The sequence below is a fragment of the Dicentrarchus labrax genome, unplaced genomic scaffold (assembly GCF_905237075.1).
Source record: "Dicentrarchus labrax unplaced genomic scaffold, dlabrax2021, whole genome shotgun sequence".
Classification (NCBI taxonomy): Eukaryota; Metazoa; Chordata; class Actinopteri; family Moronidae; genus Dicentrarchus; species Dicentrarchus labrax.
In genome coordinates, this window is record NW_026136723.1 from 23,156,878 (window position 1) to 23,184,114 (window position 27,237).

Below are 27,237 nucleotides of genomic sequence, written 5' to 3' on the forward strand. Positions count from 1 at the left end.
TTAAATAGTTTATTGCAAGTTAAAGTAAATTAAATTGTGCTCAGCTGTGGTGTTTTGCCAATCATGAGAGAGCCTCTCTAACAAGACAGTCGTAGACAATTGTTAATAAATATTGCTATAAAATAAGTTTGTGTACAGAAATATTCCTTTGAAAACAACTACATGTAATCATGTTATAATTACATTTAGCACAACAACACAAATCAAGTTCTGGTGAAGTTATAGATTCATTACTATACTATGTGACAATGTTCAATTATAATTATATATAATTATAAGAACTGACTGCAAACTCAGAAACTGTTTTATAAAGGTAGATTTATTATTCAGCTTATTACTATTATGATTATTATCAACACAAACAAGCAGCCCAGCTGTGAAAATTAAATATGTGATGTAAAAATGATAATTTCCACTAATCGTAAATCTTATTATAATTACAATATGATGTTTTTACCATATTGTGCAGCCCTAATTTACATTAACAAACGCTTTAATAGCCAAACTCTGCAAGCTCTTGACTTAAACATGAACAGGGCAGCAATCATACAAAAATATTACATTATATTACATTAATACCAAATATACCAGAAATTACATTTACGACTGTGAGATGTAAAATAAATGTCCTTATTTTTAGGCTGAAAACTGTAACTGTATATATTATTGTGTTTCTTACTTATAAAACAAGGAGTCTTTTAACAATCTCAATGTAACAGTGACCATTAATAAGAAACCATTCATATATATGAGGCATATTTATAATTAATTATCATATAAGTAGCTTATTAATCTGCATGACATGTTTTTATTTTGTATCCCAGGTTCTTTTTTTCCAGCATAGATTCACATCAACACATCGTCTTTGAGCAGATTTAGATGGAGGCTGCATTAAAAGACATACAGTATGTGGCCAAAAGTATGTGGACACCCATGGATCTGTTGCTCCACTCTTCTCGGGGGAAGCTGGCTGCAGAGATTAGTTCCCATTCAGCCATATGAGCACTACGAGGTTTAACACTGACACTTATCCCAAAGGTGTTGAAAGAGGGGTGAGGTCAGAGGCTCCCAGTCAAGTTATCCCACATCAAACTCAAGAAACCGTTTCTATATGGATCTGGCTTTGTGCACAGGAAGGGAAAGGGTTCCCGAAACTACTGTCTGAAATATGATTGTTTTCCTTTGATTTAAACAAATAAATGAAGCCCAAATCATAAAAAAAACAACCCTAGAAACAAAATACACAAAATGAATGCAGACAGGGCTTTACATGTACTTTTAGCCATACAGCACAACAACAGAGGATTCATTGTTTTATTGCCTTATTAGTGGTATGTAACTGTCTTCAGAGCTCCCTGCTGGAGCTTTAGAGACGTTATCTTACTGTCCAACTCATCCATGAAACCCTCATCCACAGATTCACTGTCCACTTCCTCTCCTTCAGCCTCCGTGGGCAGGAACACGTGGAGCTGAGTGCGAGCCGGGCCGGCGGCAGCAGCCACAGCGGGGCGTTGACCGCAGCTCGGAAGACAGGGCTTCCCGACGACAGACAAAGGCTCTCCCTGAGACAGTGAGTTGCGATGGTGCATCAGCGAAGGTCGGAGGTCACCTTGTACCATCTCTGTGGTCAGGACTGGGTTGTGTGAATGACGCCTCACTGGTTTTGGCTTTGAGCTGGGCTGGATGGCCCGAGAGAAGTGAATAAAGGCCGGTCTGCTGCAGCTTTGGGCCTGCTGGTGGTTCTGCTGCTGATGGTGCTGGCTGGGCCTGGACGGGTGGCAGCTCTTGCAGGGGAGCAGGACCGATGACTTGGAAAATGGAGGAGGAGGAGGAGGAGGAGGAGGAGGAGGTGGGGGTCGCTTCTGTAACACACTGGGGCGACGGTTGCTGGAGAATCCCTCGAATAGGATGTTCTCGTTTGGTGTGAGGAGAGACGGCTCACTGAGGCTGTGGAGACAGACGGGGAGGGGGTTAGAACTAAAAACATTTTCAGGAATATATAATAACAAACAAACTACACTTGTCGGTACCCACAGAATCCAATTACTTTCAGATATCTTGAGGTCAGAGGTCAAAGCACCACTTTATAGCCATGCCAGCTTTTCCATCGTCAAGATTTTGCCTACAGCTACAGCTTAGAGGCGAGGATAATGGGGTGGCCGATCTGGCTGACAGTTCTCGTATTGTTACAACTTTATTCTCGTAATTTCCCAAAAAATAAATATATTTTTTTCTTTTAGTATGGCCCTCATACTCCGTCGTAAAATAGAGCCAAGATTGATGGAAATTGACGTTAGTTTTGAAGGTATTTTGGCAGATTTTGACCTGCTGATGATCATTAAAGTTCACCCTGAGGGGGGTCATAAATGTCTAAACCAAAATTTAATTTCACATTTCACTCAAAACCACAAAAAAAGACACTAGAGGGAAGGTCAGTAAAAAAACATCCCCTGGAAACAATGACAATCCATGAAATAGTTACTGAAATATTTCCAGTCTGGACCTCACTGGCCAATAGCTTGGCTAACGAGACAAATAAAAATCTTCTTCCTCCTCATTTATTTGATGGTTATTCAAAACCTGCTCGGCTTGCGTGAGCTGAGGCCATGAAATACTCTGTCACACAGCGAGGGACATTTGTTTGTGTGTGTGTGTGTGTGTGTGCCTCGCTCAGGTTTCTGCCTCCTCTGAGCAAAGACAGTGCGGGTGCTGCATCAGGCGACGGATCAGCTTCCACACCTGAGATTTATGACACACTGGTCCCTGGCCTTCTGTACTCAAAGCAAAGCAGGGGGGGGGGGAGCCGAGAAGTGGCCTACATTATGCTATCAAATTGGGACAGACCTGAGAGGAAACAATTACACTGTAATTCCAGTCAAGCGTTGAACCTGTGCTTTGACAAGCACTTTTGCTGAAATGAATAGTGGAGACAGTGGAGATGGGGAGATGACATACACGTGATTAATCACATTCAAACAGGCGGTGATGAGGCCGCACTGTAGGCCGCTCAGCCACACCGATACTCTGCTGACTCTGTCCTTCGTCCTGGGTTTTAATATGTTTTTCAGATTTGCTAGTTCACATTTTTCTGTGATTTCATACACACATTGGACATATGGAGATATCATGTGAATGAGCTCAGTAAAGTTAGGTGAGTTTTACTTATAAAGGCCCTAAATCTCAAATGTGTTAATCAGAGAGCTTCACAGTCTGTATAACATACAACAACCTCTATCCTGATACTGTCACACTTAAATTAATAAATAAAACTCAGACTCATTCAGACACGTGCCTCAAAGTGCTTTGGGAGGTTAATTTGTGCCATCAGACTCCACAACGCCACAGCACCGAGTACCTCCGACCTCCTCTGACTGTTAAACTGTCAAACACAACAACAAAGTACATATACACAGGCTTTTTATATTATATTTTATTGTATTTTCTTTACTCTTTGCACTACATTGACCTGTACTGCTGCTGTGCCAATGTGTATTTCCCCTACAGGGATTTAATAAAGGGACATGTTATCATCTGAACTTATTTGAGATTTTATTGTATTTAGATTAAAAACATGTTTTGACATTTTGGGAAATATGCATATTCACTTTCTTGTCAGTAGTTAGAGGAGAGGATAGACGGATAGAGGATAGACAGCACCATGAGTTCTTTCTTGTGCTGAACTATTACTCTGCTGGGGACGTTTTTTTTATCAGCGTACCTATCTCGTGAGTTTTGTTCCACGTAGAAACGAATGGGAAGCAAACTTCGGTCTGACTGTGTCATAAACAGTGGTGCAAAAATCAGTTGTTGATGAAAGTAAGAACAGAAACTGAGAATTTAAGTACAACTACAGAAGTAGAGAAAGCTGCTGATGATGATGTTAAATAAATTAAATGTCGCTGTTTTTCTCTTTCTCATTGGGTTTTGGATACACATATTTTGGTCAGTGGTGGAGTACCGGTCTCAGCCTGGCCACATCTATTAAAACTGACCCGGTCCGTTAAATTGGAACAGCCAGCATCCAGTTAGCTTAGCATAAAGAGTGGAAGCGGGGGGAAACAGTTAGCCTGGCTGTGTGAAGGTAACAAAATCCTCCTAATAGCATCTGAAAACTAATTTTTACACTTTTGTTTTTGTATTGATTAAACAAGAGAGTGATATTGATCTTCTCATCCAACTCTCAGATAGAAAGTGCTTTTCCTTTAAGATGATTAAATTTAACATAATAGAATCAGACTCTAAAAAAAAAATCAAAAAAAAAATCCAGTAAATGTCTCTAAATAAATCCTAATGTTTTGAAAAGGTTTGTAGGGGTGGGGCATTATTACCTCTATGTGAAACATTGGAATATACACAAGAAAGACTTGGAAAGACTAACAATTCATTTTATTATAGATTCATTTTTAGTGCATATTAATTGTTTAGACAGAAACCCAAAGATAGTCACTTTACTATCACATTTGGAAAAGAAAAGCAGCAAATCCTCACATTTGAGACACTGGAACCAGGATGTATTTGGCATTTTTAGCTGAAACAGAGATCTGTCCTTTATGACTGCCTGAAAAGGAAATACAGTTGCAACCTGATAAAGGATTTTAAAAGATGGAGATGTTTGAAATAACGCAGAAGAAAGGAATTCTTTCAAAGATGCTCAGCTCAGTAACTGTAAAGATACACAAACTGAGGCTACATATAAACACACACTCACTGACCTCTGCAGCAAACTGAAGTCTGATGTGCAGCTTACCTGAGACGAGCCATGCTGCTTCGCCTGCGAGGCCCTTTGGCTGTAGAGACCAGCGAGGGCAGCCTCAGAGGGGTCCTGGTCTCCCTGCTGCCTCCGGCTGTGGGTGGAGGGTGCACAGAGCTGGTGAGCAGGTACGTCTGAACCAAAGCTCTGCTCTTCTGCACGGCCCTCTGGCGCCACGGCCCACTGAGGTCCAAACCCAAGCCGAGTATGGCTGTCGGGGGTGCAGCTCCAGCGGTGCCACTCATTGGTCTCTCAGTTTGTGTTTGGAGGAGAATTTACCTGGAAAGACCCTCTGGTAGTTAAACTAGATGTACATGTATGGCCCTAAAAATAAGATCAACTGGAGGACAGGTGGAGTGTTTCCTCTGCAGATGAAGACCTGGATCTGTGCGTGTCAACAGCTACAGGCCGCGGGGGGTGAGTGGAGAAGGGATTGTACCGCTCCACCTGTGGGCAGCGGACGCCATCAATGATGCATGGTCATTAATGATGCATGACTGGAGCTGGTCAGGTGGACACCACCTACTTTACCTCCTCTCCCTCTCTCCCTTTCCCTCTTCCCCAGGTCAGTTTACAGACGGAGGGAACAGGTGGTAAACGCATGGGGCTAAGTGAGCGTCCAGGAAATGAACTTAAAGTAGAAAACATCCTCACCAATGGTTGATTAATGGTTAAGTATAAAACCATTTAATGTCTAATATCATCCAGAAAACTCTTCTAAAACCTTTAAAACTTTATTATTTCTGACCCTGTCATCTCCTGTATACAGAACCAGTGCAGTTACAGTTTCATTTAAGTTATTTGTCTTTGGCAGCAGGTCTGTTACCAGATATAAGATATTCCTGAAAGCTCTTAGAGAATGCAATTTGGTGCTGATAGGGAAAGCTAAGACAAAGTTCTTATACTGTTATTTTAGTTTATTGAGCTGTTTTCCAGATGAATATAAAAGATCAATATTGAGCTGTGAACTGACTAAAAGACCCCTAAAGTTACAGGTACTTGTACCTCAGTGAGTACTTGTGTAGTTGTCCTAATATTTGGGTTTAGTGTAGCTTCATTGTTAGAAATATAACATAAAAACAGATAAACACATCCATTTTTATTTGGTTATTACATAATGCAACATATTGTTACATGTACATAATGTCAGGAATATTATTACATATTTTATTCAAGCAGTTTATTCCAAAATGTGGATGTCATCACATACAACAATATTGTTATATACATCCTTATATCTGTGTTTAGGAGAAAAATAAACACACAAACCAGCTGTTGCACCTTAAAGTCAAATGTTGGACTGAGAGCAGAGAAGTTGAAATAGAAAATAACTTAAAATAATAGGTTATTGGTGCCACTCCATGTGTCAGTAGTGCATTCAACTATCACTGTGTCAATAAAACAAATAATATCTACTTTTATATAATTATGTTAAATGAGATCCTACTGACAATAAATTAAAATAAGCACATCTGGAACATGACGGATGAGGTAAAACTCATCTTGTTCGGCTGTAGGCGGACGTCAATCCTCAATCCACAATAATAATTTAACTATTCACAAATTACACAACTCTTTCCAATAAACTTCCTATAAGAGTAAAATGAATATACAGTAACTTCTGCACTGAGTTGATTTAATGAGTTTCTACAAGTCTCATTTGGGCAATTTGTGTCGTAGCAAGTTTAAAACAAAACAACAGAGAAACAAACAGCAGTTGACAGGCAGATGAAGTCATTTGAGTCATTTAAGCTCCTCTGGCGCGGCCCCCACAGGGCCTATGAATAGTATAATGAGCGTTGAATATGGTCAACATCACTAAGCAACATAACCATTCACATAACAACACTAAAGAAGTGGATACAGATAAAGAGATTCTGAACATAATGTATTAAAAATGTGCCATTATCATCCCCATCACTGAGGTAATGTCACAGACACCCGCTGTTACCTCCTCTATCAGCATTCAGGACAAACATATTTACTTATTTACTACATTGTCCACCAGTGGTTGAATATTTATCTATTTATCCTCTATACAGTTCTTTTATTCTTATCTCTACTTTCTATATTTAGCTAAGAGTTTATTGTTTATCTTATACTGTATTTTTTTATACCTCTTTTATTTTCTATACAAGTGTTTTGTAAGCTGCTGGAAATTCAATTTCCTTGAGGGAGTCGTCCCAAAGGGATCAATAAAGTGAAGTCTCAGTTTAAATGTAATTAAGTACCTTTACTGAAGTACTTAAGTACAAATTTGAGATACTTGAGTATTCCCATTTTATGTTTCTCTCTCCTAGATTAATTAGATAAATTTAAGCAATTAGCAATTAGATAAATGAAGTAATAAATGATGAACAGCACATCTTAATAAATGAAGTAAGTTAACTCACATTATTTAACACTAACTCAAAACTGAATGGTTGTTTTGAATGAACTTAAATCTGTGCAGTATTTTAATTATTGGTTATATAATTCCAGTTTGTTCCATTGACTCATTTTCTTTATGTTGACTTTAAATAATTAGTAAATGTAAGCGCCACTGTTCTACAATTCTTAAGATTATTAAATCTTTTGTTTTTTATCAGTTTATAAATCATCATATGGCCCAATTTTTAACTTCATAGTTAACAGTTTTGATGTCAGTGACACAGAAAACAAGGAAACTATTGCTATCAACTTAATTACAGCAGTAACAATTAGATAATTCACAGATAATCGTCAATGGATACCACTTAGGTCAGCTGTTTTGACAGGTAACGTCATAATTTAAATTAAACTCAAGTGGTAACATTTACATAAAGAAGATGCAGTTAAAATAGTCTTATTTTATTTATTATAAATTCAGTTTCATGTTCATTTTAGAGAAATTTTAGAGAACTGCTGCACAGGAGTGTAATATACCTTTTTCAATTAACTGAACGTAATTGGTACAATAACTACATTTATCCAAGTTACCTTAACAAATACTTAAGTTACTTAAATCAAATATTAATATATAATACTATTAATACAACAGGTTTTACAGTGTATCCTTATATTGAAATAATTTTATTTGGCCCTGAAAACATTGTCACTGCAGTTGATCAGTTTATTGGACCATTACACACGAATATCAAACCCACTGCAAAGAATCTGGGAATCATCTTCGACCAGTATTATGACATTTGACCTTCATGTTACAAAACTCGTCCAATCCTGTTTCCTGCAGCTACTAAATATAGCAAAAATCTAAAGTTTCTTCTCCTCCAGGCTTTTAACCAGAACCAGCCGTCGGTCCCACATTACTCCTGTTCTCGCATCCCTTCATTGGCTTCCTGTAAGTTCATCATAAACTATAAGATCTTACTGATTACATATAAGGCACTTCATGACCTCGCCCCCAGTCGCATTTCAGATCTCTTTGTTCCTCATTGCACTCCTCGGCCACTTCACTCCTCAAATCTCGGCCTTTTATCCGTTCCACGCTCTACCTGCAGAACTAAAGGTGTTTTAGCCCCAACATTGTGGAATAGTCTTCCCCAATCATTGTTTTAAGCGGCTGCTCAATCCCACCTCTACAGGCAAACCTTTTTATAGATCTCATTTGTTTTCTTATCTGTCATCTCTCTTTTAATGTATCCTTCCCTCGTTTTATCTTCCTTTGTATTTACATGCTCCCTATGTTTGTTTTATTGGGTATGGTTATACCCATATGTATATTTGTTGTTTGTAAAGCACTTTGGATCTCTGTGTCAAAAAGGTGTTATATGAATAAAGCTGAACTTACAGGTTAAGCTACACAGCAGTATATAAATTAAACTCAGCTCCACTGTTACCAGCTATAACATTACATTAATCAATCATAAAACATAATTCACATTTCATTAAGTGACTTTTTCAACGCCGCATAGAAACATCTGCATCGTTTGGTTTCAGGTTTTTCCTTTAATTAGTCCCCTGTGTGTGTATGTGGCTGCCAACAGCCTGTTTACAGAGTGTTTTAGTGCATCTCAGGTCAGCCAACACCAAACTGACCCACATTCGACCTCCTTCGGTTGGCTCCTTCGTATCATCTTGCTCCCGGCGCTTTGGACCTCCTCCAGGTTTGGCAGCCAACCCTCAGGATACAAGTGTGATCCAGCAGCGGAAACATTGCACCTTTACCCTTAATTGTAACTGGACTGGCGTCAGGGAGCTTCAGAGCCAGGGCACTGAGGCAAGTAGGAACACAGGCAGGCCGAGGTGGAAGTTAATCAACTGTAACTGAGTCCTTATGGTTTTTAAAATTACTATGATATTTTATATGTCTCTACATTCTGCTGCAACTTAAACTTAACTGAATATATAGAATCATGTTATAAAGTTTATTATAGTTCTACTTAAGACTATTTAAGCCTGTTATTGTATTGAGAATGCCAGTTTTGAAGGAGTTTAAACACCAAAATAAATAAGCATTTGCACTATAAGAAATACAAAAAAAACAACAAAACTTAGGTTTATATTATTTATTATTATTAATTATTTAAAAAACAACAAACAGTGCATCCCTTCTCTGGACTGCGGCCTGCTTGTCCTCTGCTGGATGTCTCCTGGTACTGCATCTGCTTCACCACCTGCAGCTCTGCAACAACGGAGCAGATAACAGCTTTTAGTTGAGATTATTATTATTTATTGTTTTTAAATTGCACATCCAAGACTAAATGATAAAACTGCAGGGGAACTAACATGGAAGTCATCCTGGCATCACCACAGTGCAGTTGCTGGGTCTCCCTGCAGCTCTGGCATTTTATCAGACATCAGTCTTCATTTTACCTTAAAAAAAAAACAGGAAAACAAAAGAAAAGACAAACTTATTTATGATGGACCTACAGTTTCCATGACCACCATACACACCCTCACTGGTGTTTTAAATTATTAGGGTTGATTAGACATCTGGCTGAAGTTGGAGAATATATTTATCATGCTGGAAATTACATAATGTCACCAGTTTCTATGTACGTATAGGAATAATAAATGTGTAAGTAGTTCAACCCTGACATGTTCAACTGCAAGTGAAACGTGTGTTGGTATACCACGAGTTAGAAGAAAGAAAGATTTCACACATCAAAGTTTGTTTATAGGTCTTAAGAAGTGCTACAGCATGTGTGACGAATGTTGTCTAAAACCTTTATATATACACACACACAAAGCAATTTAACTTTTATACATATATAAAAACAGTTATTCTCTTGAGACATAAAATACTAAGTAGTTAAAACTATATAAAATTTACAATTGTTTTTACACATTTTACACAAGAACTTAACCCCACACACTGTATTTGACCAACTACTGAGGATCTTACCACGGTTTAACGTCACGGATTCTCAGCCTCCTTCGACAGGTCGAGGCTCCTGTGGCGAGAGACAAACAATGAGAGCCTGGCAGTGAACTGGTCAGCAGGTTTCTACCATTATGTTTCTGTTTGTTTTATATGCCAAGACTATTTTGAAGTTGCCACCCTTTTAAAAAAAGACAAAATGACAGCCTGTGTATGAGAGTACGTGTGTTTTCTGTGTTGTGTGTGTGTTTGTGTGTGTGTGCGCAGTGACGTGTGTGGATCCAAAAGAAAAAAACAAACATGTTTTAATGTGTAAAATACAGGTTATGGTGTTATAATGTGAACATGCATCACAGGTAAATAAATAGAGCGCCCTGCACCCTGAAGTAGAATCATTTGTTTACAAACTGCAGAGGGAACGAGATGAAATTCATGACAACACGTTCAAATCTGTTGCAATCCTCAGGGAAGGTAATTCTGTTACAAAGCCATGTGAAGCTGGACTTCGTACTGACACATCTGGGGTGTTACTGCAAAACCTTAAAACACAGCTGGGAGCTGCACCATAACCTTGTACAGTCATATTAAAAAGGTCAGTCTTGCAGACTTTGGGGCGGTGCCCTTTTAGACGAGGCCATTAGAGGCCAAAAGGGTTATTCTGGCATCACACTCAGGACACAGACAAGATTTTTTGGGCCAATCAGGACTGAGGACTTCGTTAGAAAATGGATCACAGTGCAGAGAGATACATATTGACAGCCTCCAGGGCTTGATTCATGGCATTGGCAGTAACACAGTGTAGTTCCCTCTTGATCAAGGCTCACCCGAGCTCGTGAGAACCATAAACTCCAGGTAGCACCACGGTTTCCTTTGCAGCTACAAGACAACTCCTACGCACAAGAAACGAAAGGAAAATGCCACAGTCGTGATGTACTGTACTTTTTTTTTTTCCCCTTTACAAAATGGCTGGCTGGTCACTGGTATGACAGGGCATTTCAAGTTCAACAGGAAGAATGACAACATATGAGTAGAGTGAGGTACTGAGAGGAGATAGGAAAGGAAAAGAAAGCAATAGAGTCGAGCACTACTGCAAATGTTTATTCTCAGAGAAGAACTACTTGTCTCTGCGTTTTCCTTTTCCTCCTCACAAACAGGATGTGAAATAACCAGCAGCTCTAAGTTATATATGTGTTTTGCTGTGTCTGGTATGTTTGTCTGCCCTACAGACCACTTCAGTCCCAAACCAACAACCATTATTTAGTTTGCTGCCGGATACAGCCGCACTGTTGTAGCACATCGCCATGTTACACCGTCAAAAACTATACAGAGTGCAACAAAATATGTACAAAATATTAATGTTTGCTCCTGTTATTCTTTGGGGAAATAATCAGGTTTGGAACTACAGTTCCCATAATGCTCTGAGGGATGTAAATAGGAAATATGTTGCCACGAATTTAGAGAGTTATGCTGCAGACTGCAAATTCATCCCTTAAATTAGCATTAAAAGTAAGCTCATTTAGCCATTAGCAGTTCCTGTATTCAATGTTTCCGTTAATGTAGAAATAAATATCACTGGATTATTCTGATAAAGAAGAAAACATGATGATTCTCCCACACTTGCTTTTTTTCTTTGAGTTCTGAGCCGAGCTTTAATCATGATGAGCATCAAATATGTGATATCCTAGTATAGTGTATGTCTCCACACACACACACACACACTATATGTGCGACCTGTTTTTATTTGACTATGAAATTATGGTTTTTGATGAAAGTTCATATACTAAAAGGTTTTTAAGTACTTCATGTTGTATTCTTAACACCAACAGACACCCGTTTCATCGGATTTGTGTTTTCTCCCGATACAAAACTCTTGTTGTAAATAATACACTGGTGTAATTAAAGTGTAGACACTTCAGGTGATATAGTGAATCCAAAGTTCACAGCCCTTTCTTCAACAGACAGGATGAACAGAAAGTGAAAAGAAACAGCTTAACATGAGCTCAGGAAGTTGGTCATAAATTCACATTAAATATTTGTATTTTTAAAAGAGAAAGAAAAGAACAAAACCACCAATCCTCATCTACACACACACACACACACACACACACACACACACACACACACACACACACTCACAAAGGTTTTGGTGTAAATTCAGGCAAACTGCATTGAGCATTGGATTTAAAAAAAAAACAAAACAGGATGTCTGACAGGGATTTTGATTTTGTACAATCCCACCCAGAGCAACCCGAGCAGTGTGAGACGTTTCACTTCATAACTGCAAAGACATCCCAACCCAACACCACAAAAATTAACATTCATAGGTTTAGAGACATTTCGCAGCCAGAGACAAGAGGGAGTCCAGAGTGGAGACAGATGGAGTTCTGTCAGTGCTTAAAGGCACACTATGCAAGATTTGTACCTTAGTATAACAGCTTCGAAGTCATTTAGATGGTAAACGAACTCGTAGTACAGCGAATCATCCTGATAGCAGAGCAGGAGAGGGACGCCGCTGGCAAAACCAGCAATGCAAGTCTGAAAGGTGGCGCCCCGCCAAATCTCGCGAGAATCACGAATTGCTTTACGGCGTGAGGTCACATACATCAGCGACATAAGAAGTAGCCTCAATGGAAGACACTAGTAGGCATTCACTCAGACGTTACCTGGTCAGTAGACATCTTCGGAGTCTATCTTTGCCTGTTCGATGTCCGACGCTTCCATCCTACTGAACATGAACAGGTATACAGGGGGGAGGGGTATATAGAGACGGCTCTGGTGAGTGGTATTTACAACAGTTAACGTTAAATACAAGTACTCGGCAGCGACTCTAGGGGTAGCTGTTTGACAAAAACGGAAAACTGCATAGTATGCCTTTAACAACTCAAAGTGCTAAAAAACAAACAATTAAATAGTTTGAATGATTTTAATTTTTTACCATGTTTCAGTGATCCACACTGGGACTACTGTACTTAAAAATCATGAGACAACGGATTGACTATTTGCTAGATGTGCTATTGTTTCTGGAAGGGCAAAAAGCTACCCAACATTATTTTTTAAAAAGGCACCAAACCAAAGCTGTTACAGGTATAAAAGAGGCAAAGCACAAAGTCAACACTAGCCCGAAAAACTCCTTTAAAGCATTACAATGGAAGACGCCATCCCACGAGTTGGGCTTGGATAGTTTTTTTCTGTTCATTGTTGCACACAACCTGCCTGTTTTGATTGCTAATTACATTTTAAATACGGTTTACAAACAAAAAACAAATGCCATGTACAGTTGTACAAGAATTAAATGCTTTAAGTTTAACATTTGCCAGAAACTAAAAACGGGAGACCCTTCTCTTGACCTTAAGTGTTCCCAAAAAACTTCTGCACTTTGTTCCACACGTCCGTGGTTAGAAACTGTAGTGTTGAACCAGTGACTCAGCCGTCCATACATAATTCCTTTCATGCATACATACAGAGAAGCCAAAAAAGTACTACAACCACACACACACACACACTGCACGGGGCTGTAATGCTTTGCCACATCCACACACAAAAAAGGTTGAAGAACAGAGATCTGCACTGTGATGCCATTCTTTGTAAGTGTGATGCCAGAAGCCCTGTAAACGTCACTGTGAGCAGTGACGTGGTATAAAGAGAGGACAGAGAGAAGAGTCAAGTTATGGGACAACTGTGCATCTTGTATTATAAACATGGATGGGACACTTACCTTACTTGTTCAGCTGATCTGTGTAAGCATACCTCTGGCTGCAGTGCAAACAAGTCCAGGCTTTACTGTCCACTGACTTCTGCAGAACTACTCATCGTCAATGTAACCCAACTGCAGAGAAGAGCCTCTACTGTGGACTGGGGCAGCCTGTCTTTGACAAGCTGGCTGACAGCAGCTAACGCACCTCTCATTTACCCAAAGACATGAAAACATACACACAACCACACAGGCACAACACGCCATCCTCTCTTCAACCGCAAGGTGCATGGGACTTCCTGCCTCAGGTAGGTTGGTGTATAGGAGGTTGGTCAGGTCTACTAGAGCAGTATCAGCTTTTAGGGTTAAAGGGGTTTTTTCACAAAGAGAGAACAATTATGGATCGAGGTGCAGTGCGGGGGGTTAAAAGCCAGGAGGCCTTAAACAAATCAAAACTTCTCCTTAAGAATGTAAACTTGGTTTCAGCTTTTACTCAACAAAAAATGTGCTGCAAAAGGTGACGCCCCTGTAATATAGTTACTTTACAGCCTCTTGACTATGAACTATGTGTCAAAAGCTTTGATATGAGCTTATATTTTTACTCCTCTGATGCTGTCAAATGTGTTAGTAATAAAAAGGGACATTCTAATATAGTGACTATGTTCTGTTAAATGCCTTCTTTAAACGAGTCCCGACAAAAAGCACCTTTTTGATTTCATTTTTTTACTCTAATAACAGACTGAAAATGTGCTGCAATAAGGGAAATCCATGTTCTGAACGTCTAATATAGTTGATTGTTGTGTGTTTGGTGCCACCTGTAAATAAATCCTGACAAAGAACATCTTTTTAAGCTTCAAAGATTTGATTAAAATGTTTTGGCCATAGGAGACGTCCCTGGTTCAAACATCTATTACACAGCTACTGCATAGGTAGTCTGTTAGATGTGCTTGGTGCCACCCTTTAACAAATCTTGACTATGAACTTACTCTTAAAATGTGTACGTGTCAAAGCTTTGATTTCCATTTTACTCCAATAACGCAAAGTCAAAATAAGTCTATAAAAGTGCAGTTGTGTGTTTCTTGGCACAGTCAGTTAAATCTTGTGTACGTGGAAGAAGTAACTTCCACCTGAACAACAGTCCAAGCTATAGAGCCACCAATCTATCATGATCAATAATAAGAAATCTTTCCAAAAACAGGTGCTATTTGGTCCTCGAGAGACAGCTTTTCATTAACAAAACCACTCCAACAGAAGCTACAGACTTTGAATTTCTTGGTTTGGAAAGTTCCTTCTCATAGTCCAACACCTTTAAAGATGGTCAAACCTGTTAAAGAAAAACAAATTGTACACAACACCAACACACAGACATAACATTACAAGTTTTAAAGTTTACACTTGGGTCAAGTCAATGAGAATTTGTACTATTTCGCAGGAGGTTCAGATGCTGTGTGGAAAACTACTCAAATAGTGTTTGACTAGCAAAGTGCTAAATAAACCTAATAAACCTAACACTTTATATATTCATATTTAATTTAACATAAACTTCCTGTAAACAAAATTACATTTATATTAGTAATTTTAAGATTTGTTAGCACTTTTAAATAATATTTAATTGTCTTACCGACTCCAAAGTATCAGCGGCATTTTGAATTTTGCCTTTTCTCCCGCTAGTTTTTTTCCCCCAATCGCTATTAGACAAAAAATCTCTTCCAGGTCACATTTTAATCCAGTTAAACATCTGTTCATTGCAGTCAGACACTGAACAGTCTATTTACAACAAAGCCCTACATCACAAATCCAAAGGTTTTTGTTGTGCTAAATTCTCTTGATAAAGAAAAGAAAAGATGAAGGAATAAAGCATCAAAAACTTAAGCTTATGTATATTTTTTACTCTGACTTTTATTATAAACTACGATTTCAGTGAGATTCAAGATTTTACCAAGTAAATAAACAGCAGCTAAGAGCTGGTCTAATGTTGCATGAATATTTAGTTTTAGGCTGTGATCTGAAAAACAAATACACCAGCATTGATCTACAAACAACGGTTGTAAACTGGTTCCAGACTGAACTGGAGCTCTAATACATTTATGATTTAACCAACCAACACCTATCTGGTGTTCTTGGACTACAAAAGTGTCTCTTCTTCCATTCCCACAACAGGTTATATAACTACAGCAGGTCTCCAACGAATTGTCAAATTAATGACAGCAGAATACCGGTAATTGCCAATCACCTTCAGTAAAAAGGTTCCCACAGTTCTCACATCTGAAGTGACATTTTTTCATAAAATTTAGGGATCTGCATTTCTTTAACAGCAAATTATCTGAAAAGGTTTTGAAAAATACATTAAGTTGCAACATTAAGAGTTAGTTATGTTTGGGTTTTACCCATGTAGTTTTATTTACAAGGTTAGAAACGGTTTCATGCACGAGGAATGACGAGGCAGGTCTATACGACACTGACTCAAAAGCATATGTGTAGGCTACAGTCAGCGTCCTTGTTTTAATCCTATATATGTTGTGAATCTTACTAACGTTGTTTGCACAAGTCCAGGGGGTTAGAGTTTCTTTGCTAAAACATTCCTGAGTCCACGCTATACAGCCACAAATTCCTCCAGTCAATCTTTTAAAGCTGGTCAAACCTGTCAAAGAAAAGATTTACAAAACACAAACACACGTAACATTGCAGATGAACACTCCAGGATATCCAACGCCATTACCAAGTTCATCCAAATATTCTGTCGTCCTCTGTTTTGCAGTGATTTCAGATGTGTTTTTTTTACAGGAGTTCCCCAGATGCCACACGAAGGAGGGAAGATTGTCTTGGGATACTTTTTAATAACCAAAAGGACAAATTCTTATTTTCAGTGCAGGGTGCATCATCATACTGTGCACAAGAGCAATGCTACAAAAGGTTACATACACTGACGTTTTGGCAGACTTTTAATTTGTTAAATAGCCAAAGAACTACCATAGGATGCATTGTAGACATCCAATTACAGGTCCCAATGTTGTCCCAGTGGACAGACACTTGCTGTCAATAAAAGAGCACTATACAAGTGACTGTAAAGGTCAGGCAGGAAGATAATTATTGTTCTTATTCATCTTGAAAATGTAAGTATTATAAAAGTAGTATCCAAAGCTGCACTGTTAAGGACTCTTGTGTTAACTACTCGTAATATAAAATATACCTTCAATGATCCACAGAATGTCAGAGTCAAGCTAGTGCCAGGAAAAATAAACAGAGGGCCAGCATGTTCTCCATTTCCATGACAAAAACGCAGTAACATTATACTTGTTATATGAGTTGTAATTAAAGCAAGAATACTTACACTCACTTTCATAGCCCACCTCCTCCTACCATACAACCCTGAGTGTCCATTTGATGTCCAAATACCACAAAGCAGGTACTGACATGATTGATGGGGAGCAGCCAGAGTAGGCAGCAGGGGTAAAATGTGGATTTGATTTCTCTTTCATATGGTAATTATTAAAATATTAGTCCTTGTAATACAGTTCCTTTATATAGCATTTTGTTAGTTTACAGAGTTTAGTTACAATCTGTGATCCAACAAAAGAATAGTTCACCATCTAAATACAAAACACAGATGAAGCAGTTCTATAATTTCAAGGTGATTAATGCCCAACATTATGCTTTTGATTTTTTCCCATTTTAAGGGTTAGGTTGTTAAATGTTTTACCACCGTTTGTTTGTGAGCTCTTGTGTCTTGTAGTATTGCCACAGATGACATTAATGCAACTACAGCTTAAAATGTCTCCTGAAATGCAGAAGGGGTTGATCAATGGGCAGAATCCAGATATGTTGTAAATAAAACGAAAGCACTGTGGTGCTCGTCCGTTACCAACAGTTTAACTACAAAGCATGCTGAGAGAACTTCTTTCAGCCATGTGACTGGTGGTAAAAAAAACAGCCAAATAATGTATCTGTCCAACAATATAAATTAAATTGGAATTCACAGTGTGAAACTATCAGATTATTAAACCAATAACACGTAGCGGTCTTCCTTCGGTTGAATAACAAGATGCAAAAGTGAGTTCACAAGCTGGAGAGTTAGGATGTTTTGTCTGTAACAAAAAAAGTAGGAAAGATGCAGCAGATACGGACCATATATTCCACTGCAGTACGAGCCAGAGCAATCTTATACATGAAGGTCAGGGCAGAGAACTGAAACTCTGGATTTCTTGTGTTACAGGCCCCACACAATAAAAGCTGTCAGTGAAGTACAAGTTGTGCAAGTTTAGGATTTATATCAGTTTTCTAAATCCATCATTGGCTTTGTTTGCTGACTCTTAGGTCACACTAGTGTCATACAGCTCTATAAAAACAACAAAATCATAAAAAGCATAAATATTTTTAAATTAAGTGAATATATATTCAAATCAAGAACTGAAAAGAATTGGTCACTGACATTCTTAATTTTCTCTTTTGTTATTAAATGTGTATGATTCATGTTTTCATTTGCTTTAGTTTCTAGTAGTTATCATGCCTTTAAAACTGAGCAGAATGCATGTTACCTAATGTTACTTAAGACCAACTGAGCATCCCTTGCCAGTCATGCAAAGGCAGATTTACTCATGCCAACAAATAGTCTAACTATGGTACGGACATTCGACTCAGATGAAGTTACTTCAATAAAAGACTTCCTTCCTTTTGTGTTCCTTATACACACACTTAAACTCTGAACTCTGTTGAACCCAAAAATATAGTCCTGAACTGAACGGGACTACGTTTACATGCAGGTTTGTAAAAGGATAATCTGTGTAACTCAACTAAAAAAAGATACGGATAACATGTGACTGTAGCCACTTAGAGGAAATGAGGTTATCGGCCTTCTATTTGTGCCATTACACTTAAATACCCTACACACTAAAAGCACTTCTGCACCTTGTGTCTTATATATTGATCTCACTGCCAAAAGCATAACGGAGACTACAAGCTCAATAATGTCTGATAACAGATCATTAAGACAAATACCCGTGGTATGAAAAGCATAATGCAGCACGGCAGCAAACTGGGTCGTTTCTCTAAAAATGGATGAGATCTCAGTTAAAAAAATAATTCAGCTGGAAACACTAATTGGAAGTGCAGGTTTTAGGACATCTATCCATTTACGATGTGAGTGCAGTGATCTTTATTAATACATACAATCGTCTGCATGTAAACGTAGTCAATAACCCCAGACCCCCAAACATGCACACAAGACACACCAACGTGGACTGTGTCAGTGACAGCCTGAGTATGTGATTTATGAGCAGAATGTGTTCGCAATGCTATCCACAACTACACACTATACACCACAGGCTCTCTTAAAGGTTCTATGTGTCGTATTTCTGCTCTCCTGAAGCAGGACTGTAAAAGCAGAGTCACTGAGGGAAACCTCTCAGTGAACCCACTTAAGTCTGAAACACAGTTAATATTTTAATGTTTGAAAAAAAAAAAGAGACCGACTGTTCCACAAAGCAGTGATTGTGGAGTCCAAACTGGAGTATTATAAATACAAGTCACCTGAAGAGCACAATCATAATCAGGTCATGTCCCAAAACTAAGTATATTTTTAACTCCGACGTAGTATTTCTATGAAGAATGCCAGTTGTGACGGGTTTCAGGAAGTTAAAGGAGGATGTTTTTGGCTTCAGACGGGTTCACACATTGTGTTACGTAGATTGTGTTGCACGCATTGCGGAACAAAGAAGTCAGGACTGTAGCAGAGATAACACATAGACCCTTTAAGACCTAATGTGGCAGATTTGTCCACATTATTTCATAAGTGCAAACAACCAATTGTTGGGATTTGGTTGCTTTGTGAACGCAATGTACGTTTCAACGTTTAGGAATAAATGTTAAAGGTTTGTCCTGATAGAACCAATGTATCTTTATTATAATACATGCTTTGACTCCAAATGTATGGCACAAAACACAGCCATAGAAAGTTGAGAAAAATGTTACAATTATCACTTCACGGCGACTCACAGAGGATAATACATCTAGAAAAGAAAAATTATACATGGGTCAGAAAGAACTAACGACCACACGAATGTGACTCATCTTTCCATACTACTGACAATACAAAATAAAAAATGAAAATATTGACTTTGTCATAAAAGGAGCAAATTGTCTGGCTAAAATGTAGCAACAATTTAAACTTAAATACAAGAAAATGCATGTTTGTTTTGGATAATTTATACAAATGGTGCTGCTGGGAGCATCAAAGAGCAGCGTTTAAAAACGGGGTTTCTTAGTGGGACCATCAAACTCCTCGCGGACCCTGCCATACCCGGGGTTACCAGGACCAATTCCCCTAGGACCACCCTGGGCGAAGCGCTCGTTGCGCTGTGGGTGTCAATTTGCCAGGGAGGCAGATAGGAATGTGGGGAATAAAGTATGAGGTGTGTTCAGTGCGCAAGCACACAGTTCATGTCCATATGGAAGTGTATATAAATGTATGGCAATAGAGATGATTGGTTTTATATCGTGAGCAGATTTATAACACAACCAGCAGGAGACACATCCGAAGAAACCGTTCGTTCCAATATGAAGGTCCACAGGTGCCACAGGTTACATACGGAAAAGGAAGAGAGGGTAATGCTTTTGTTAGTCAGTGCCTACCTACTGCGCTCCCTCCAGTGCATGCCAAGACTAGTCTATAGTCTCTACTTGTTGAGGTCTAGCATTTGGTAAATGCTGACCATATTGACCTCTTCACGATCATTTAAGATGGCAACAGATAAATACCTAAACCTCTTGATGGAGGCATTTACATTGATATATAAAATATATAAAAAGGTTATAATTAAGAGCTTTCTTCTTGTTGCAGGCAAAATTAATGTTTCCTTCTGGAAACATGTGAAATTAAAGTGCCACCATAACAAACTCTGATTTAACGGAGTTCCAAAGTTTTGTGAAAAGAAATAATGGAGTATAATCCTGTTGTCCAGCTATCACAGCACCTCTTATGGCACTGCATCGACTAAATGGAAAAACTAACTAACTAACTGGTGTCCAATGCGAAGTTTCGTAAGTACATGGACTGTACCAGAAATACATGTGTAGAATATTGGACAGAATTAAATATACATATTGCACAAGACATTCAGCACAACCATTTTTCCAACAAGAAAAGCAATTTGTTCATTAATGTGAGGTTTAAATTGCCATTTCAGACAAGTCCTGTGAAACTAGAATGGTGTGAGAAAAAGAGTGAATGTCTCAAAAGCCAAAAGTCCAACGGGGATGGAGGGCTTTGGTTTACAACACGAGCCTAACAATGGAACAATGTGGTAATAACACAAAGGATGTAATGTAGTAAGGATGTAGAATATAGTTTTTATCTTGAACTGGATCTACCCGACATCCACCTGCTCAGCCTACTTAATTAAACTGAGCTTTTATATTCAGATGTGACTATAAAACATCAGTGTGTCAAGGTGCACACGTCATGCAACTTCATGGATTGTGAAAACTTGTTATATTGCCAACAAAATGAACCGTTGGCTACGTTTCCAGTTCCCATTTCTAAAATCACTTTAAAAAATGGCAAAATGGTGCTTTTAAAATTCAAAGCAAGACTAAATAATTAGGCCATGCTACTATTATTGATCAAAAGCTACAAATGTGGAGCGCACCATTTATCAAATATAAAACATAGTTCACTAAATTGAAGCATATAATAACTGAACAGCAACTACAAATGTTTATATAGAACATCAAAGGGTTGATTAAATGGTTTCTGGAAATGTGTCAGGAGCTACAATGCTAACACACATTTAACCGTTCTTACTGTCGACTGTAATCCAGAAACAAACTTATCATTGGTACTACAATTCTGCCAGAAGCATAGCTCTCAAGCGTAGTCCAGTATTCACAAATTGATCACAAGGCTTTGCCTGCCCCCCTCAATTAATCCTGCTGTGATAATGTTTTGTTTTAACATTTCAGATGTTATGGCTTATACCATCAGCCTGCACTAAAAGCATCATTAATGCTCAGTAACAAAAAAGGATGTTGATGAGAAGGTAAAGGTTGCTGGTCCCGAAGATGAACTACACACCTACCTCGTGTCTCAAATTGGCTTATAGCACAAAAGGAGGATTTCACACTGCCACCCAAAAAATACACATAGCCTTCATTTAGAGACAGATGATGAATGAAACTGCTAGCACAGTATGAAAAAGGTGATTTAAAACTAAATAAAACACATTGTCAACAGTTAAAAGGAGAAGGAAAAAAAAAAAAACACTGGTAGATGCCATTCTGCCTCCGGTTCAAGAAAAAGTGCCTGTCCAGCTCACAATGAGACAGGGCTTGCAATAGCAGTCCACTACACAAACGATGTGATAAGAGTGAGCAGAGCCACTGAAGTCTGTCTACAGCTGTCGGAGAGCAAGTTCTTATGTTTTAGTGCAGGTTGACGGTTTCATAGCTGGAAAGCAGTAAGACTGTAGCTAACTGAGGGGGCTTGGCTTGCCTTTGAGAGACACCCTATCAGGCAGGCAGCATATCGGTCACATTCAACAACCAGCAATCCATCCAGAGAGCGCTGGGAACATCAAATCATACATATTCTCCCCATCTTGCTTGGCCAGCTGGCCTCCATGATTAAAAATCAGCTGGGAGTCTTTCCAACAAAAAGGAAAGCCGATCACAAACTACATTAACTACTGACTGCCATAAAGTGGGATACATTACCATTTCGTTGCCCATCAAGCCTCCGGCGGATGGTCCCATTCCTGGCTGTCCCTCAAAGCCCAGTCCACCCATGGGGAACTTCTGGTTTGCTGCACCAAAGGGCAAGTCTATCACAACCAACATAGCAACCAGTCAAACTACAACTGAAATAAACAAGCCATACAAACTGGTGTGTGGCGTGTTGATGGGGAAGCCAATTTTGTATCATCATAAGACTACAAATAATTAATTTGCATAGACACTGTGACACCTTAAAGGGAATCACATAACCATGTAAATACTACTTCAATACTACAGCCCTGCAGAAAAAAAATGTGTTTAGCTTTTTTCTAAGTATCTTAGAAAGGCACTGTTTCAACCTTATGGTCATACTGGAGGCTGTAGTTTGTGCTGCTGTTGAATTGAATTATACTGAAAGGATTATGATAGTAACTGATATACATAGGGGAGTTTTTTCCTCTTTCCTCAATGAAAGAATCAATCAATAATGAGTAAGTAACTTACCACCCATGTTCAGAGCTCCCCCAGGGTTCATTCTCATTTCCCTGTCCCTCTGTAATGAAAACACAAAAATCATTAAACCAAAAATAACATTTCATGTAATATTTACTCCATTGTTTATATGTAGTAATTGTGTTTAGTCTTGCACTCTCGACTTACATCCATGAAGTTGCCCATCCTGTAGTTCTCCTCCCGCTGGCGGCGCATCTGTTCTTCCATCTCCCTCTTGCGAATCATCTCCTCCTCCCGCCTGCGACGCTCTTCTTCTTGTCTGTTTACGGAGAGGAACAAATCTTAATCAAATGTGATCCAAGTTTTAACAAGATTAGGGCTGAAAACGGTTTCTCAAGTAACTGGAGTAACTTTATCTTACGAACAACATGCCATGGGGACCACCACAATCAACAACTGAGAACATAAAATACCTGATCTGCATCTCCTTCCTCTTTTGCATTTCCTGACTGTGCAACTCCTCCATGCGCCGCAGTTCCTCCTGTCGCCTCAGAAGATCTAAGAGGAAAAGTGAAACCAACATTTAACTGTGGCACTTGTGACGACACACATTTTCTAGAGATAAGTAGCAGAAAATGTAATCAGACAGCTGCAGGCCTTTTGGCTCTTATTAAACCCCTGACAACAATACCACTAAACTTGCCTTGTCTGAGCAGGTTGGCCTGGTGCTCGTGGTACGCGTCCTCCATCTCGCTCTCAAGCTTCTCACGGGCCTCGCGCATGTTCTTCTCCACCTGTTGCCTCTGCTGCTTCTCCATTTCATCCAGGGATTTCCAGCGTTTGGAGTACTCGAATTCGAAAGTGCCTGGTCGAGCAAAACGGGGAGGTTCCTCTCGCTCTCTGTAGACACAACACCATAAACAGGATGTTAGGTTTTAAATTTTCACAATAAAATTTGAAATTACTGATTGAAATAATGCTAAATACAGCATCCTTTCTCCTCCTTCCTCTGATTTACACAGGTCAACATCTGCTCCTCCACACAGGGGATTGATTTTTAACAGCTGTAATCCCTGAACCGTCCCACCCACTACTACTGCTGCTGCAACCCCCCACATCAGACCATCTGCTGCTCACACAACAATGACTTCAAAAAAAATAATTACCATAATAAAGATGATTGAATCAGAGACACTCAAACTCAATATAGGTCTACTTATCACCACAAAGGAAAACATATATGTGTGAACAGTGGTATGCTTACGCTTGATATCTGGGATTCTTCTGTGCCAGCTTCTCTGGAAGACCATCTTCATCATCAAACTGCTCCAGAGGCTCGACAACAACAGGTCGGGGTGACCTGAAAAGGGTGAAAAAAGGGAATAAGTAAGGGTTTCAGGCATCTTTCACGGAGGCGTATTGTCCAACCAACTGAACACAATACAAAAGTGTAATTTGTTTCAATTTAGCTGCACTTACGTGGTGAGAAGGAAGACGCCCTCGTTGCAACGATCCAGGGCCTTTCTGGCAGCGGGTTTGGAAGCAAACTCGACAATACCCCTGCCTGTGGAGCGCCCACGGTCATCTACAATGACGATGGCCCTCTCAACCATTCCAAACTGTGAGAAAGCTTCTTCCAGGAGCTCATTGGAGACAAACGGAGACAGATTCTTTATAGACAAAGCCGCAGAGTGTGTAGCAAATCGGACACGTAGGGGTCTGCCTTTCATTGGTGTGTCGTCCAGCTCTGCTTTTGCTATTTCTGCAAGTGCACGCGACTCCTGCAAAAAAAAACATAGGTAACATTATTATTATTATAGGATGCGTTAAACCCAAATTAACATTTTTCACAATAACTGGATGAATGGAAACTCGTACCAATCGGATGAAACCAAAGCCTTTGCTTTTGTTGATGAAGACCTCGCTGGGCTCTCCATACTTTGCGAACAGCTTCTTGAAATCTTCCTCTGTGATGTCGTTGGGCAGGTTACCGATGAACAGACGACACCGCTGCGTGTATGTCTTCTCGCCGGGTTTCAGCAGCATGGACAGCGTTGCCCTGAACTCCTGTTGATAGACAAGATCATTTAAATCTCTAATCACTGCTAAATTAGTTATCATAATTAAACCGCCACCCCTGAAATGTGCAGCACCTTTTGTCATTAATATGTAATTATACTGAAGTTTTTAGATTTATCAGTGCTTATTTATATTAAATAATTACACTTCTGTTATAAACTCTACTATCGAATGTCTTCTTGTCTATATATGTTGTTACTAATATAATGTACATATTTTAAACTCATCTTGTGCTTTTCTTTGTATATTGTTGCTATATATTGTAAATTAAAGCACATATTTTATAATTATTCCTATTTCTAATGTCTTTTTTAAAACAATTGATTTACATGAACGCTTCTGGTTCAAACCCAAAGTCACACAATTATAATCAGACAACAAAGTTAAATAAATGTAAAAGCATGGATGGATATTATATAATATTATTCTATGTTATTAATATGTGTATCGATTAATAGTCACACCGCCCATCCCCCCACAGACACGGTCGAATAAACACGACCTATATTCCCTTCAGTTAGTTCTCTTTAAACTAGCGGACCCGAAATAAGTCAAGAAAACAAGTTGGAATCAGTGTAAACAAACAAACAAACAAACAGCAGATTTTATCTTCTTTGTTTCGTTGGAACTTTTTGTGTCCGTCAGGGTTTTTTGGACAAGATGGCGGACAGCTGCGGCGACTAAACTAGAGTGCGCCTGATTTCCTTCCCAGCTAGTGCCGCCGTAACGTTCGCTGCAGTGGACAATAAAACCAGCCCAGAGGACAGACCCCGCCTTTTACCTCGTGATTTAAAATATGATTATATTTTAGAGATATATTTTAAAAAAACACACGTTTGTCTCACTTTATTTGAATGTTGTTGAAATGTTTAATTCTTAAAGAGTTCACAATAATGTCTTTATCGAATAATGCACATTTGAATTGAACCGACCGCACGTTCACTCCGCCCGCTCGGACTACGCTGCGTTTTCAAATCGAGCGCACCGTTAGCCGCGCTGAATAAGCTAACGGCTGCTAACAACAATGGCTGCCAGCCCGAGCAGAATATAAATATTATAAATTATACTACAGACCTTTGACTCGTTCCCGTGTGACTGTGCGCCGCCGTCTGTGGCACTCATCTCCTCCCGGTCTTGTTTGGACTTCATCGGCGGGGGTCCGGTCCTCTGGCCGGGCGGAGGGCCGCTCCTCTGGCCGGGCGGAGGGCCGCTCTTCTGGGCTTGCTGCGGCCCAGACTTCGGGCTCGGGTGTGGAGGCTGCTTCTGCCCGTTAGCATTCCCAACCGGCGACTTCAGCTGCGGGCTCTGGTTCTGGTTCTTGTTCGCCTGGTTGGCCGGAGGGGACGTGATGCTGGGTTTCGGCGGCGGGGACTGGATCTTGGGCTGGGGCGTCGGGGTCGCCGGTTTCCGCGGCTCCTCCGGTGGCGGCGCCGGTTTCTGCTGCTGCTGCATCGGGCCTTTCATGGTGAGAGCCGGGCCGGGGCTCGGTGGAGGGATGATGGGCAGCGACTGGTTCTGTTGCGGCTTCTGTGGCGTCATATGCGGGCCCTGGTTCGGCGGCCTGTTGAAGTTATTGTTCCCTCCCCTCCGGTTGTGGTTCTGATTCTGGAAAGGATGGTTCCTGAAATTCGGGTTTCCCATTAGCCCACCCCGCATCGGGCCGCCGGGCCCACCGCCGCCGCCTCTGCGTGGCTGGAAGTTATTCATCCCCAGGCCGCCGCGATTGTGATTAAATCGAGACATTGATCCGTAAATCAGCGAAAACTTAAAAATACTTAAAACGTTAGAGATGTGCTGCGTAACAACGGCCTCCAACCGGCGTCTGCAGGTCGAGATCCTCAAAATGGCGACCGAGCGTCGTGTATAAGAAGGTCTTTCTTCTCCGAGCTGAGAGCCCCGCCCCCCTCTCCGCTCATTGGTCCGCGGCGGATTCTTCTTCGTCGGGTTTTAATGGCGTTTTGCAAAACCAGCGTGTGGGCGCATTACCGCCACCTGCCGGACCCGACGGGGAGCAGCGGTAATGCTGTAGTGAAGTATTTATTATTATTTTATGAATGTGAAATTTAGCCAAAATAAGGAGCAAATTAATGGTATTCTGTTAATTAATAATTCTGTTAATTAATGTTTTAAAGAGTTCGGTCTAGACCTGCTCTATTTGAAAAGTGTCCTGAGATAACTTCTGTTATGAATTGGCGCTATACAAATAAAATTGAATTGAATTGAATTGAATTAATTTTACTGGAGAAATATTGTGTT

At 39.7% G+C, this 27,237-nt stretch overlaps 1 protein-coding gene across 6 annotated transcripts; it reads right to left on the reverse strand.

The window, feature by feature from the left end:
- Positions 1 to 9,222: 9,222 nt before the first annotated feature.
- sfpq (splicing factor proline/glutamine-rich) lies at positions 9,223 to 26,841 on the reverse strand. Of its 6 annotated transcripts, none has more exons than XM_051391386.1 (12): positions 26,056 to 26,841; positions 24,781 to 24,969; positions 24,382 to 24,683; positions 24,167 to 24,262; positions 23,606 to 23,802; positions 23,376 to 23,460; positions 23,110 to 23,221; positions 22,954 to 23,002; positions 22,450 to 22,538; positions 10,077 to 10,125; positions 9,458 to 9,544; positions 9,223 to 9,353 (listed from the first exon to the last, which is right to left on the reverse strand). In XM_051391386.1, exons 1-10 carry the CDS (start codon positions 26,722 to 26,724, stop codon positions 10,099 to 10,101), a joined length of 1,815 nt encoding a protein of 604 aa, XP_051247346.1. In that variant the 5' UTR covers positions 26,725 to 26,841; the 3' UTR covers positions 9,223 to 9,353; positions 9,458 to 9,544; positions 10,077 to 10,098. The 6 variants fall into 6 exon arrangements, with proteins under 6 accessions (XP_051247346.1, XP_051247343.1, XP_051247345.1 ...); XM_051391383.1 differs by having other exon boundaries at positions 22,450 to 22,556; XM_051391385.1 differs by having other exon boundaries at positions 9,223 to 9,377; positions 22,450 to 22,556.
- Between the last annotated feature and the right edge of the window lie 396 nt (positions 26,842 to 27,237).

What these genes read in the sequence shown, in the direction of transcription:
- sfpq (XM_051391380.1), bottom strand. Translation starts at nt 26,724, where the DNA reads ATGTCTCGATTTAATCACAATCGCGGCGGCCTGGGGATGAATAACTTC. An exon ending in CACACGGGAACGAGTCAAAG is followed by an intron (nt 24,970 to 26,055) that starts GTCTGTAGTATA and finishes GTCTATCAACAG; the next exon opens with GAGTTCAGGGCAACGCTGTC. An exon ending in AGGAAGGAGATGCAGATCAG is followed by an intron (nt 23,222 to 23,375) that starts GTATTTTATGTT and finishes CTCCGTAAACAG; the next exon opens with ACAAGAAGAAGAGCGTCGCA.